The sequence below is a fragment of the Phoca vitulina genome, unplaced genomic scaffold (assembly GCF_004348235.1).
Source record: "Phoca vitulina isolate PV1807 unplaced genomic scaffold, GSC_HSeal_1.0 scaffold20, whole genome shotgun sequence".
In the NCBI taxonomy this organism is placed as follows: Eukaryota; Metazoa; Chordata; class Mammalia; order Carnivora; family Phocidae; genus Phoca; species Phoca vitulina.
In genome coordinates, this window is record NW_022589723.1 from 11,837,547 (window position 1) to 11,852,091 (window position 14,545).

Below are 14,545 nucleotides of genomic sequence, written 5' to 3' on the forward strand. Positions count from 1 at the left end.
AATATCAGATTATTCCCCCTCCTTAGGGTTTGTTTTCATTGTTTGCCGTGGGCTGTGGCTGTTTAGTGACTTTTCTAAACTATTCTTGTGAAGTCTGTCTTCTTTGTCATATGTGGTCTCTGAAATGTCTGTTCCTTTAGCTTGTTTCACAGCTAGTATTCTTTTTTGAAAATTTTTTAGACTCTTTATTTATTTGAGACAGAGAGAGTGAGAACATGAGCAGGGGGAGAGGGGCAGAGGGAGAGGAAGAGCAAGAGGCAGACTCCCCACTGAGCGGGGAGCCCGACACAGGGCTCGTTCCCAGGACCCCGAGATCACGACCTGAGCTGAAGTCAGACATTTAACCAACTGAGCCACCCAGGTGCCCCACATATACTGGGGATCCAGCCCTGCATCAGGCTCCCTGCTCAGCGGGGAGCCTGCTTCTCCCTCTCCCTTTGTCCCTCCCCCCAGCTCGTGCACACACAGTGCTGGCTCTCTCTCTCTCTCTCACTCTCTCTCAAATGAATACATAAATCTTTAAAAAAAAAAAAAGCTCTTCATTACTCTTTTCAGGGTGTTCTTTGGCTACTCCTGCTTGTTTATTTTTCAGTGACAACTTCAGAATCAATTTGTCTGACTTTAGAAAAACATCAGCATTTTTATTGGAATCACGTTAAATTTACAAATTAACTTGGGAAGTTATGATGTTAAAGTGGCCTATGCAATTAAACAATTTTTCAAATCTACTTTTGTGTCTTTCTGGAGTGCCTATCTTTTTAATTTATTACCCACATTCTAGGAAGGATAGGAGTAGGGACAGAGACAGGGGTATAAGATAAGAGTATTCTCCATACCTGCAGATGCCTGTGCTTGGGCATCAGTATGGCGCTGGCAGACTCTACTCAGGAACTCACTCACTTGATGCAGGGAAAGGGCATTATGCAGTGTTTCCAGGGGGTAGATCGTAGGCACCATGGAACACCCTTCAAATCCTGTTAGAAAAGAGATGGGCAAAGTCAATGTTATTCCTGCCAGATATACCCCAACTGTCCAAGGAAGCATGGAGAGTCCCTGGGAGCCACCAGGAGAGTCCGTGGCTTTTGGAGTATGGGGTATCCAAGATCTCAGGAGAGGGAACTCTTTAGAGCCCCTACAGGTGTCTATTTCTCACCTCCAGATTTCCTAAGAAGTCTACCTGCTAAGGCCTCCAAGTGAATCAAATCACCTCTCATCCTACCCATGGAGAGCCTGCAATGACCCATGGAAAAATCAACAGAATTCCAATAGGGTAAGCACCTACATTGCTCTTGCTCTTTCTAGGGGAATAAAACACAAGGTGAGGTAAGGGGTGAAATTGAAGGTCTAAATGAGGTAAGGAGGTCATGGAGCTGGGAAGAAACAGATTTCAGGGATCATGTAAAGAGAACCGGATTAAGGAGGAGGGCATGGAATCTGAAGAAGGATTCATGCAGATTTAGGATATGGGTAGAAAGGCTAGAATATCTGGAAGCAAGCTGGAGTGCATGCAATACACATGAAGCTCAGCCAAGGAAAACCACATGCATGAACAGGCTGGGGGATGGAAGTTCTTTCGTGGTCATTTCCATCACATCAAAGCTTCTCCCTCTGCTCTCACTGGAAAACCCCAGACTTGCTAGGATTTCTCTATTCCATCAGGAAAATGAGGCAAATCCCTAGGAAGAAGAACAAATACTGATTCTCTGTCCAAACCCAACAATTCCAACATAGGTTCACCAGTCTGGTTAGGGTAAAGGGTAAACCTAAATATATAACCCTAATCCCAGGGCCTGTTGATGAAAAAAAATGGTATAGGGTATCCATTGGAGGATCAAGAAGCACACATCCCAAGCATTTTTTCAGCTCCCAATCTTTCCTATGTCTCTTTATAATTCCTTAAAGAATCTAAGAGTAGGCAGGACAGCAATATCTATGTAAGACATAGCCTCCTGTTCACTAATGACTAAAACCTATAATTCAAAAGGATTATACCTGACCATCTTCTAACTCTGGCCCTTGTCTGCTTCAAAGATTCAATTAAGACCTGTGCCTCAATTTCCCCCTGTATTCTTGTGGCAGGAGCATAGGAGAAGTACAGTCTCTAGCTCCTCAGAGTGGCTAGAAAAACGTTTGCATTTGAGGATGGTAGTAGCAGAGGGTTACAGAGACAAGAACAGATTTCAGGGCAAGAGACTACTCCTATGCTGAACAGGACTGGGAATGGGTAACATTAGGAGGCAGTAAGGAAGGAGGACAGTAAGGGGATGAGCAGCCAATGCTACAGCTACCAGGCAGTCTGGCTCCAATCCCATATCCAAGCAACTAAATGCAAGTCACATAACCTTAGGGTAAACAGGAGAAAGGGATAGGTGGACTCTCCTGCCAGAAGTGCAATAAGCAAAGCAGTCAGTCCCAGCCAGGGTAGTGGCAGCAGCCAGCTTGGTGGCAGGGGGTACCGTAGAGGCACTCGGGGTCATCCTGGCCTGAGCGCAGCCAGTTCCGGAAGAGGCGCAGGTGGTAGGAGCACTGGTGCAGGTGATGCGCCAGCGTGGCATCCAAGGAGACTGGCCGGCCCCCTGGACAGTCAGAGGAAAAACTGCGCAGCAACCGGACCACAGGGTGCTGGTCATCCAGCAGCTCTGGAGGGGATGGGGGGGACCACGGCAGGAAGCACAAAGATAAAGAAAGAGAAGAGGGAGAGACAATGAGGGGGGCACTGAGTGGCACAAGCATTACTGGGAGGTGGGGACACTCAGCTCCAAGGGGAGCTAAGAGAGAAGCAGAGATAGTCAGAACAACTGGGTGTCTCTTGCAGGGAAGAAGAGTGTCGGCATCACACTGAGTCTAAAAGAAGGGGCTACTGAGGCATCATCACACAGCAAGGCCCTCCCGTCTTTCATTGAGCTTAATTAAGTCAGTGCTTACAGAGAGCAATCACATCATTCTGGGTGGGGGTAAGCTGGCAGTTTTGTGGCTGGAGTCTTGATTAGAGCTCTAGTGTCCTTGTTCATTCCTGGACAAACCCTACTTAGGGCCTGCTTCACAGACGAATGTATTTATACAGTTGGTATAGAGATGCAAAGATTCAAAGTCACTTAGAGAAGAGGGTCAAGAATGGTATAGGGTAGGGGCGCCTGGGTGGCTCAGTTGGTTAAACAACTGCCTTCGGCTCAGGTCATGATCCTGGAGTGCCAGGATCGAGTCCCGCATCGGGCTCCCTGCTCAGCAGGGAGTCTGCTTCTCCCTCTGACCCTCCCCCCTCTCATGCTCTCTCTCTATCTCATTCTCTCTCTCAAATAAATAAATAAAAAATCTTTAAAAAAAAAAAAAAAAAAAAAAAGAATGGTATAGGGTATTAAGGCAAAGTTTGAAGCTAAAAAGGCTCCTAAAGGCTCAGGCCAGGCCTTCTGGACCAGACTCTAAAATAGCCACAAACAGGGCTGGTGTTAGGTAGATGGCAAAGGAAATTGACAGGACACCAGCTATAAAGGTCCTTTAAAACAAAAGAAAAAAAACAGAGTATGTAAAAAAAGAGAATCAATATGTAAAAATGATGATATTGACTAATCAGCCTTTACTCTTGTCCAAATACACAGATTTTAAAAAAATGTTTGCATAAATCTCAGGATTCGGGGGACTCTGTATCCATTACTGAAGCCAAAAAAAGATAATTTTGTATTTTCTTCCCACTGCTGGTGAGTCTAACTTTGTTCAGCTGGTGAGTGGAAAAGCTTCAATCCTGAACGACTTACAATTTTAGCTGCTTGCAAACTTTGTGGATATATGCAATTCAACTGCAAACTGTTGAAGGCAGTGAAAGGCATGTGGAAAGGGCATAGGAGAAACAGTAAGGAAAAGATCCTAGGAAAAAGGTATGGGGTCTTAAGACCTGATGACAGGATACTGGTATAGAGAAGGAAGGTCAAGGTAGCTAAAGATGACTGCTCAGAACTCCCAGACCAAAAGTGGTTCCACAGAGTGATCTTATGAGACTATGGTTTTCAGAGACCTCAGTCTGAAAGTCAGAAGAGGTTTCAGCTCCATCCAGGCACTAACTGTACCCTAGAAGATAATGGGCTTGGTAAATCCAATGGCTACTCTCACATTCTGGATGAGGGTGAACCACAGTCTCTTTCCCACTACATCAATTTACTTTGGCGAGTTCAGTGAGCAATTTAGTAATGGGCCATATTTGTATACTCAGTGTAGTCACAAGATGTGACAGAAGCTTATCAGGAATATAGGCAAGGATGGCTGAGATACGTTCTCTCATTAAGGTAAGGAGACAGCACTGCCTTGCCTCCTTTCCAAAGCTAGGTCCAGGTTTTCCAGCTGCTATTTCAAAGTGAGACATCACAGCAATGAGATGGTGATGATGGGACAGTAGGGTGCATATTGTTGTCACTAATCTGCCATAAGCAATTGTAGACAGAGCATCCACTCTGTAATTGCTAGGTCAGTCAAGCAAGATTTTACCATGGGATAGAGCCCTCATATTGTCCTGAGGGACAAATTAAATCTAGGTACTCATTAGCAAGACACATAATAGCTCCAAATTTCTCCCGATACCAACAGGGAGATCCCAGATTCTGGCTTCTCAAGCACTTTAGCTTCCAAACTCAAGTACAAGAAGAACAATGGCAAGAAGGCCTCTGAGGAAGTGTGCAGGGTGTCGGAGGAGATCTTGAATTTACTCTCCTGTACTCTACTGAATTATCCAGGTCTTTCTTCTTCTCTTCCTTATGGTAGAATTAACTCATCTCTTTTTCAACTGGTGAGGCTGCTAATCAAGGCCTCAGGGAACTAGAGATATATAGGTTTGAGGATCTGTTTTATGGATCTGGATCTTATCTCACAAAGCCTAAGAACTAGGAGATCAGTGATTTAACTCTGATTTCAGGGGCCCCAATTCCCAGTACTATATTCTATATTTGAAGTAACACATCCCCTAAGTCCAAGCCCCAGGCTGTGGGGCTGGGGCTGGTGCATGAAGTTCTACTCTGGAGATTACTGTGGCATATGAAGGCCAGAAGAATTGGAAACTAAATGTGCAGGCACAGCCACGCCACTCTGAAAGGGGAGCTCCTATCACAGGCACAAATGGGAGCCAGGATGGGGGTGGGGTAAGCCAACCTAGGGAAATTTCAGCAGGCCTAGTGGAGAGGTATGGCCTGATTGGGCTAAAATCTAGCACTTGCCATTGGCTAAGGAGTTTTTTCCAGCCAGGAAGCCAGGCTAATTTTACCTCCTTTGGAGAGACTTAATGCTTGGACAGAAGAAAACCATGTATAAGAAAACTGGATTTACCTTGAAAACAAGATACAAGGCAGAAAGAAACTAAGAATATAAAGGATAAAACAGGGAGAAAGCCCTGGGTTCCCCTGCCATGCCCTACAAAGAGACCACTGCCCTTCAGTTTTTGGTTTACACAGATCTCTAAACTCTCCTACCTTAGTACGGCCAGACCAGTTCTTCAATATTTTTGAAATATTATTCATTCCTAAGTTCCCCCAGAAATCCCAGGAGACATCTCAACTTTCACTTCAACCTTCTCTGAGATAGCGGTGTCTTAGGTAGGCTGGGGCTACCTGGAAACTGTGTGGTAACACATGCTGTATAATTAAGGTACAATCCCTTTTCCTTTACCCACTGCCTCCTACACCCGTCTTTCTCTCTTTATCCCAAATCAGTGTGGGCTCCTGTTTTCTAGGCCCAGGCCCTAAGTTAGTAGTAACACAAAGCAGATGTCAGGAGCACAAGAGCCACATAAAGTACACACAATGATAGGAGATAGGAATACGGTGATGGAAAACTTTAAACTCAAGACCAGTGCCCTTAGGGGTATGCTTGGGAACTGGGACCTGCAGCAGCATTGCTCCATAAGAGAAACAAATTAGTCATTCACTCCAACAAAGAGTTGGAGAAAAAAAACAGGAAGACCAAAACTGTATAAGCTGAGGAGTAGAGGGGTAAAAAAGAAGACATGGAGATGATACAGGAAATACTATTCTCTTCCTAAGAAGGAGAACCACTGTTATATTTGTACAAAGCCCAGCAGTCATGTGATGGGAAAAGGAAGGGTTTAATTAATGTTTTGGGGATGATGCTGAAAAAAGTGACAGAATGGTGATGATGGTGACGATGGACATAAGTCCCTGAGTTGCCACACAGATAGGGCAGCCACGCTGCAGCCAAGACTAAAGTTTGTCACAAAAAGGGTACGCCCCAGGAGGGACACTTAGTGAGTGGTTCATTCAGAGACAGCACGTTGTCAACATAGTGGAAGGCAGAGGCAAAGTCAGTGTCAGAACTCAGAGGTTAAGTGTCTGGAGGTGACATGATGAGGGGGAATGACGTTGAGTCAGAAGCAAACGTACCGTTAGTCGGATGCTTTGCAAACGACACAGAAAATCGTTTTACGGCCGGGACAAACAAGAGCTCTGGGGAGAAAAGACATCATGGGGATTATACCCACCCCTGTCCCCACCCTCTGCTCTGGAATTTGCCCACAATATACTCTGTTCTTTACAGTTAGTATATGACCTGCTCCCACCCCCCCCTTAGATTCCTGACTACCACGTTTCAATCTTCTCCTTTGGTATAATCTCCTTGTAGGAATCTGTGTGTCATCTCTACCACAATATGGCCCCACAAACAACCCTAATTTCACCACCACATCCTCTTTCTGGTCATTTGGAAATGAAATCTGTGTAAAACCTTTCATCCCTTCCCCCAGTCTTTTTCCATATCATCTTTCCTGCCTTGGCTGAGCAACTTCCCCATCCCTGATTTCCTAGATTTGAATCAAGACTCCACTGCATTTTTACTGACCATGGATCATCCTCCTTGGTCCTTACTCCTACAGGCCAGAATCCAGGAAAGAATATAAAGGTGGAGTAAATTGATGTAGCAGGGCTGTATGTGGGAGATCATGAAGGGATAAGCATAAATAAGTAGTATTTATTGCATTGAGAGGGAATGCAAATGGAGGGGTGGATGGGTTCTCGGTTCCTTCTCCCCTCTATAATTGATGAAACAAACTTGTTATAAGGCCAGTGTCAGTGCCATCTTAAGTACGAATGGTTCTTGAGCTGTGTCTGTGCTGGGGGACAAATGAAGAAAAGAGTTGCCCCCCAAAACCCACCCACGTACCATCTCGGTGCTTCAGACTGGCAGGTGGTAGCTTTTTGCCATGGCTGCGGGCGTAGTCCTGAAGATTCGGGGCGCTGGAGGAGCCGCCCAGCACTGTGGTGCTGAACAGCCCTGTGCACTGCGAGCCTGCAAGGCCGGGAGTGCATTAGTAGCCACACAAAGCTGCAATTACCACACAGAAGTACACATAACTTCACACGACAACATGAAGACACACACACATAGTCACTCAGAGCCATCACTATGTGGTCACTACACATAACCACCAACAGATTTCACTACTGTCCATAGCTACACTGGGCAAGCAAGGTAGGGACCTTGCTGAAGATCTACATCGTAGATACAAGAGGCCACTACAAATACAGGGTTAGTCATATTAGGGGACTCAAAGTTACTGGAAGGGTAGACTGTGCTCTCCAGGTACATCTTAGGAACGCTAAAAAAATAGATAGATCTCTCTAGATCTCCCTAGATTTAATTCAGTGCTCCTTACCCTGGATATAGAGTTTGAAGAATCCAGAAATATAGTCCCTTATAGACTTAAAAGGAAAGAACTTTGATTGAAACTAGAGACTACGTTTTGAGCACTCAGCTCAAATTCCAAGTTCACATAAGTTCCAATTCCTCCTAAGTTCTTTCATTTCCTCCTAAGTCTTTAATCCAACATTCCCTTCCTTCTATCTCTCTTCAGGCCTTTTTCACTTTTCCCAAGAAAAGAAGTATGAGACTCACTGAATTTTTAAAGCTGGAAGGGACTCAAAGATCATCTAGTACAATCTTCTCATTTTAGAGGTAAAGAAACTGAGATTCAAGAGGGATCTCATTTGCTCAAGGTCATATAGTTTGTTAGAAGCTAAATTAGACTGGAATCTGGTCTTTTGATTCTGAAGATCAATTGTGTTCAGTTAGGAAAGAAATAATTATTTTTTCATCAAGAAATAACAGAGCATTGTTTCTGAAGTGAAGATGGACACAAACTGAAAGACATGTGAAGAGTCAGGTGATTACATGGAGGGCATGCCTACTGTGTGCTGAGGACCCTATTAAGAAGGAGGACATGGTAAATAGGAACAATAAAAAAGCCGTGTTTTTTCTACTCTCAAAAGTTTATTGCCTTATAAGCCCTATGCTCAAAGCCAGATGCCTACACATGTAAGTTCAAAGAAAGCAAAGGGAGCTCTATTGCCAACCACAGGAGTAAATAAAACTTTAAAAATCTCAGCAAATAAACCAGTCAATGTTCCAAATACGACTGAGAATAGGTTTGGGACTCTACAGTCCCCTCTCCTACTATAGCTCATGAGGACAGAGTGGGAGGGAAAAGATAAGATTGATACCCAAGTTTATGGGATTTGGCTCTTTACTTCCAAATCCATCTTAGCCAAGAACCTGGGTTTAGCTTGGGAACTTAACATAGCAGAGATGGACAGAATGAAAAAAAGGTCAACTTCCTTTGAGCCCACAAAGAAAGGGCCATGGTTTCAGGAGTCTCAGCATTTCAAGGTCACTATAGAAATCAAGAAAGCTCAGATGGCTAATAATCTGGAATTCAAGATTGCTGCTCTATGCAGCAACTTTTCCTACCTTTCATGTATAAAAAGGCTCTAGAAAGGGGTTCCAGAGAGTAATAAAGGCTGTTAAATATGTCTACTTTTCTTCAGAGAAGCTAAAACTAGCTGGCTTTATCCCAGACCACCTGAGCTTTGTTCTACATTTACTTCCTTCACTAAATAATTTTCTGGTGCAGTCCTGCCAATCCTGCCCTGTCCAGTCCTAGGATCATCTCAGAGGGTAGTGTCTACCTCACCACCACCATCTGTCAACCAATCTCACGCTCATACTTCTGTCTTGTTCTTGACAGCATTCCTACCTAAATGAGGCCAGACACAACTGTCCTCATTTCCAGCTTACCTGAAAACAATTCTTTACTGAAACTTCTGGGAAGAGAAGTCCATGTCACAGATCTATACATTTGTCATTTATTTTTCATGCCCCAATCCATCTACCTCATTTCAGAGATCTAGAAGGCAACCTCCTCCCATAAAATTAGCCAGGAGGGTTACCAAAACCTTTTTTCCCTTTGCTGGTCCAAAGCTAAGCATTTTGCAGCCAAGAAATTGGGTGTCAAGGACAAAAGTAACAGAAAAATGAAAGGAGCTAAATGGAGAGAACAATAGGACAAGATAGAAGCCAGAGGACCAAGTCCAGACCCCACATAATTGTCTCTAATTGCCAGTTTTACTTACTGGCTCACAAGACCCTGTATTCAAAGATAGCCCCTCCCAAGGACCACTCCCCACTCCCAAAGAATACAATACCCTCTGAGGCTTGGTCCTTCCTGCAGTCTGTGTTCTTAGGAAAGGTTGAATGATGTTCTCCACCCCTCTCCAGGAATCAAAAAAATCAAGAGACATTCCCTCAAAGTCCTGAGAGAAGCCTCTGCCACTACACCAGTCTCAGATATGTCCCTCAAATTTCAGGAAGGAAGGAAAAAAAATTACAGAATTAGGAGAGGATGAAGGAGAGGGCATGGAGGTAGGAGGGGCCAGAGCAGGGATACAATAAACATAGGTCTCAGAGGAAGACATGGCACAAGTTCTCCAAATGAGGAATAGGACACTTATAACGAGGTCACAAGTACCTCTATTTATAGTTTTGTCTCTGATAACTCTGAAGTATCAGAGTCTCCATGGTCCCTTAAGGTCTGGGCTAGACCGGGAGGACAGATAAGGAATGAGAGGGGAAGCCAGAAAAATGCCCTTGAGCCAGAGAAATGGGGGTTGGTGTAAAAAACCAAAAGACAAACACCTTCCTGGAATGGAAACAATCATCTGGGATCAAAGTTCACACCTAAACATGGCTTCTCCCAATTCATCCTCCCTAGCCCCACCCAACAATTCCATTGACCAGATGACCCCAACATCCGTGACTAAGGTTTCCCACAATAAAACCTGTTAGAACAGACAGACACCCCTTCCCAACAATAGGTGAAATGCTGGAAAACCATACCGAGGCCACTCTGCTTCATCTCTGTTGGTGGCCGTGCAGATGAAAAGAGCCGGTAGCCACCAGGCCTCGAGGATGAAGTCTCAGAAAGCACCTGGAGAAAAAGGACTCTATATTACCATTTTGTCACCTCAACCAAGAAGTCTAAAACCCAGGTCCTGAATTCCTGCCCCTATAAAACCAAGCAATGTCAGAAAGTCTGGAAGAACCAAAGGATTTTTATGGGGGAGGAATAATGAAAAGGGAATGGAGAGTGTACTTTGCAGAGGGAACTGTCCAGGGAATCCTATACACCAGATGGCACTTGTATTTCCAAGATGCCTGTTCCCACAGCCCTTCCATCCCAAATTTGAGAAATCATTATTCAACCATTCTCAGTTCTCAGCAGAGAAGGGTTCCTTAATCTTATCAATCCCTCCACAGGATTCAGAAACCCAATCACAATAAACGAGCCATGCTAAAAAGGAAAGTCTGGCTACCCTCTCCTCTTTCCATGGGACAGCTGTGGTTATGGCAACCACACTCGGTTTCTTATCTGCACCAAGAAACCCTCCCCTCCATGTCTGGAGACATGAAACAGATTTCTAAAAAGGCTACAAGGGCCTAATCACGCAAATCCCAACACAGACACACACCCCACCACCCCCAGATAGTGTTCTGAGTCCCTAGATCCCAAAAGGCAAAGACAGAGGCAGGAAAGGAAGATGAAGAAGGGAGGGACACCTGTGTGCAGGATGCCAGGTGAGTGGTGGACACAGCCCGGGGCTGTAGGCCGATGGCTGGGGAAGGCCTGGGGAGGTCTCCTGACCTCCTGCGGCGCCGTCCCCGCAAGGGGATCAGGTCCAGGTTCCCCGTGCACTGCATGTTCATGACCTGAAATCAGACCGGGTGGAAAGCCGGTCACAGCTCCTTTAACTCCCAGGCTCCCAAAAGCCCCAGTGCCCATTGGGCAGAGCTAGTTCTAGGCCTGGAGAGGATGATCACCCAGGGCACAGCTGCTATGAAGGTCACAGATTCTGTATTCTAAAACTGTCCAAAAATATGAGATGACAAGAGGAGAAGGAATGGGGGGAAGGGTTGTAGTCGATAAGGATAAGAATACCAGTGCCTATACCTATAGAATAAGGAAAGGAAATATTAATATTAAAAGGCTGTGTGACCAAGGAGTGGAGAGAAGATTTTCTTGCAAAGCTGAGGAGCGTATCTTGGGCAACCACCATCCTGGATGAGCCACGGTATAAGCAACACTAGGAATTAAAAGGAAGAAATGTGATTACAACAGGAAGCTTCCTGTAGGCCTGAAAGAAAAAAGCCAACTCATCAAGTCTGAGAGATGATACACAGAGAGCTCTGCTTTGCCTGTATCTCTTGACTGATTAAACCAGAAGAAAAAAAAAAGGGTTAAGCACAACAGTGCTAGAGAGACTGGCAGACCATGTGAATGGGGAAGACATTTAGATGTGGAGAAGCAGTTTATTGATGAAGATTATACATCATTCTTGTCCGCTTGATCAATCCACGTGAGTCTGTAGGGTACTAGTGTACTGTGGATACTAAGTTAACTTACACCTCAAAGAGAAAATAATGCATACTCCTCCTAAAGAAGCTCTGAGTATTCATAACATCAAGCCTAATGTAAAATAATCAGGAAGAAAAGAATAAGTCCAAAACAGACTGTAGTTTGTTTTCTCAGCTTTCTCCAAAATCTGAACTGTAAACCTCTGGCTGATCCTATATAAGGTAGTTACAGATTCTTCTAAGATATTCCTAAAATGAAAGACCAATTCCTTTAAGACAGAGAGCTGGTACAGAGCCAGGTGAATAGATTTATCTGTCAAAGCAGGACCCAAATCAGACAGAGTCCCTGAGACAAGGATAAATCATGGGGTCAAAAAGAGTGTCATTGAGCCAAAGAGGGAAAAAATCTTTCCAAGAAAAAAGACCTGAACAAAAACATCAGCACAGTTAGCTGGACACAATGTGACATTTACAATAGTTCCTCCTTCTAGGCTAGAGAACTAGAACCAGGCCTAGATACAAACTCCAAAAATAACGAACACAGGCCCAGGCCGATAACGCTCCTCATCAGAACAGAGGGAAGAGAGAGACTTCCAGACTTGCTTCCCTTTCTGGGATGAGTACTGGTAACCCTAAAAGGATGATATTAAAGTGTCACATAATTGCTCCTGTCTGAGCTATAATTTTTACCCAAGGCAACAAAGAGATGGAGAGAGCCTGGCCTTTAATAGCTATTGTTTTATTATTATAATTACTGCTTACTGAACATCTATATGTTAGATATTACTTGTGTTTACTTGTGTTTCATAGATGAAAAACTGAGGCTTGGAGAAATTACCTGTCCAAGGTCACACAGCTTCTAAGTATCAGACTGGGAGTTTAGCCCAGAGTTCATGCTGTTTCCACTATATTTCCTTTTAAAGAACAGCCTTTTCAAATTCATCCAGAGGCCTCCTCCTCAATTTCATCTCTTAATATCCTATCTCTCAGGCCCCTCTCATGGGCATCTCTTTAATCTCAGAAGTAGCAACCAGCTTAAAGGAGCTTTACTGGGAGACCAGTTGTGAAAGAGAAATTAAGTAAAACATGTCCACCAGGGACAGGAGGACTCTGCCTAAGGTCCCAACAATCCCCCAAGGGCATTCAGAGGATTCATGGATATTGCCCTGTGAGCAATTCCACCACTTCTTTCTCCCAAGCCCCTCCCATTACCTCCATGGAGCCGGCTTTTCGGTTACGAATGAGGGGTGATCTCCTTGGGAGGCCAGGGCCCTCAGGGGGCTGGGGTGAAGTCTGCAATGCCCGGTCTGGTTCATCCGATGCCTTCCCCGGGCACAGGTTCTCCATGCTGCCTTGGTCTGTTTTCATCTCTTCATTCTGCCCACCAACAGGTACAGATCGGAAGGGTGTTAATGGCCTCCAGCCTCCTCATCCCAGACTCCTCAGTCTTTTCACCTCCCTATACTATTTCCAAGTTTCCCATCCCTTGGTTCCTAAATCCTCTAATCTAAAATCCCAGCACTCAGACCCACCTCAGAAGAAGCTGGACGGAATCCACAGCCAGTTGGGGCACTGCCTTCTTCCTCAACACCTTTCACTCCAGGGCTAAAGTGTAGCTCCACATGGAACCGCTCCTCTGATAAGGGATCCTATGGGGCATCAACAGATGAAGGGGCAGTGGGAAAAGTTGGATGTGGTGGTGGAAGACCACAGGGACAACAGAGAGGAACTCAGAGGATACATCCTCCCAGGGCTGAGGTTTCAGTATCTTACTCCATTCTGGGGCTGATCTATTATAGCTTCCCCTTAACTATGGTCTAGTGTTAAAGGATCCTCATTCCTTCACCTCCACTATTTGAGATTCACCACCCCACATGACTTCCACAACTCTTTCCATCCATCTCCCACAGTAACTCAGCTTTGCCACAGTACATACAGCAGCACACTTCATACGTACCTACAACACACACGTACATACAACACCACACTTACCTTCGTGGAGCCAGATGCAAAAGGTACAAGAAAGTTTGAGAGAAAAAGACTCACTGTAACATCATCCCAAATTCTATACCCTCCCTAATCCAGAGCTATGTTCCATGGTATTTCTCTGGCTCAACACCATCCCAAAACACTTTTTCTGTTCTAGCAGGAACCTCCAGGTTCCTCTTTGTGACATGCTGTGCTTGGGTATCACACCTAGCTGAATTCTACAAATTATAAGGATATGAAAGTTTCTTTCTAAAATGGGAAGGAGGAGAAAGAAGGGGCACCCTCCTCACCCCACCGTGTTAGCTCCTCACCCGTGTGTTGTCCTCATAAAGCATGATGACAATCTGGGTCATATAGTTGAGCTCTGAGATGGCACTGAGATAAGCCAAAGCTCTCTGCCATTGTGCATCCTGGGTCTCCTACAGAACATAAGAAGAAGAAAATCAATGCCCAAGGACAAGGGAGTCAGGGAAGGAGCAGGGAGACAAAGAGAATACAGAAAGCTTGCAGTAAAAAAGAAACATGAGGAGGAGAGTAAAAGAATGTTGGGAAAAAATGTTCATAGGTTGAAGGAAGAAAGATCCTTACATCAAGAAGTCCCCCATAACGGAAGACACTGAGTAGGGAGTGGACGTGGCTTTCACTGGTGAAATAGAGACGTGTTCGAACATGGCGGCCTGGGGAGAGCACCCCTCGGGAGTACCTGAGATAAGAGCTAAGTCATTTACACTGTCACATAATCTTCTTCCCACCCCTCCACAAACTCCTTCCTCCCAACTCAAACACTTCTCTCCTTTCCACCCCAGGATCCCTTCTATTCTTAGTTCCCCAAGCTGTCTCAGCCTATATTCCCCCAAGGGCTCCCTGACACACCCCTCCC

At 44.9% G+C, this 14,545-nt stretch overlaps 1 protein-coding gene across 15 annotated transcripts in view; it reads right to left on the bottom strand.

Annotated features, from left to right (window-relative positions):
• PPIP5K1 (diphosphoinositol pentakisphosphate kinase 1) overlaps nucleotides 1-14,545 on the bottom strand; it is a 44,094-nt gene that overhangs the window by 14,240 nt on the left and 15,309 nt on the right. For 5 of the 15 annotated variants that reach the window (XM_032417256.1, XM_032417252.1, XM_032417255.1 and 2 more), the window contains exons 22-31: nucleotides 14,254-14,368; nucleotides 13,977-14,084; nucleotides 13,209-13,325; nucleotides 12,889-13,053; nucleotides 10,882-11,031; nucleotides 10,162-10,252; nucleotides 7,153-7,278; nucleotides 6,378-6,440; nucleotides 2,457-2,639; nucleotides 837-974 (exon numbers count right to left, since the gene is read on the bottom strand). In XM_032417256.1, the coding sequence (XP_032273147.1) occupies nucleotides 837-974; nucleotides 2,457-2,639; nucleotides 6,378-6,440; nucleotides 7,153-7,278; nucleotides 10,162-10,252; nucleotides 10,882-11,031; nucleotides 12,889-13,053; nucleotides 13,209-13,325; nucleotides 13,977-14,084; nucleotides 14,254-14,368 (1,256 nt within the window). The remainder of the gene's footprint in view (nucleotides 1-836; nucleotides 975-2,456; nucleotides 2,640-6,377; nucleotides 6,441-7,152; nucleotides 7,279-10,161; nucleotides 10,253-10,881; nucleotides 11,032-12,888; nucleotides 13,054-13,208; nucleotides 13,326-13,976; nucleotides 14,085-14,253; nucleotides 14,369-14,545) is intronic. The other 10 variants (XM_032417263.1, XM_032417262.1, XM_032417266.1 and 7 more) reach the window with 8 other exon arrangements.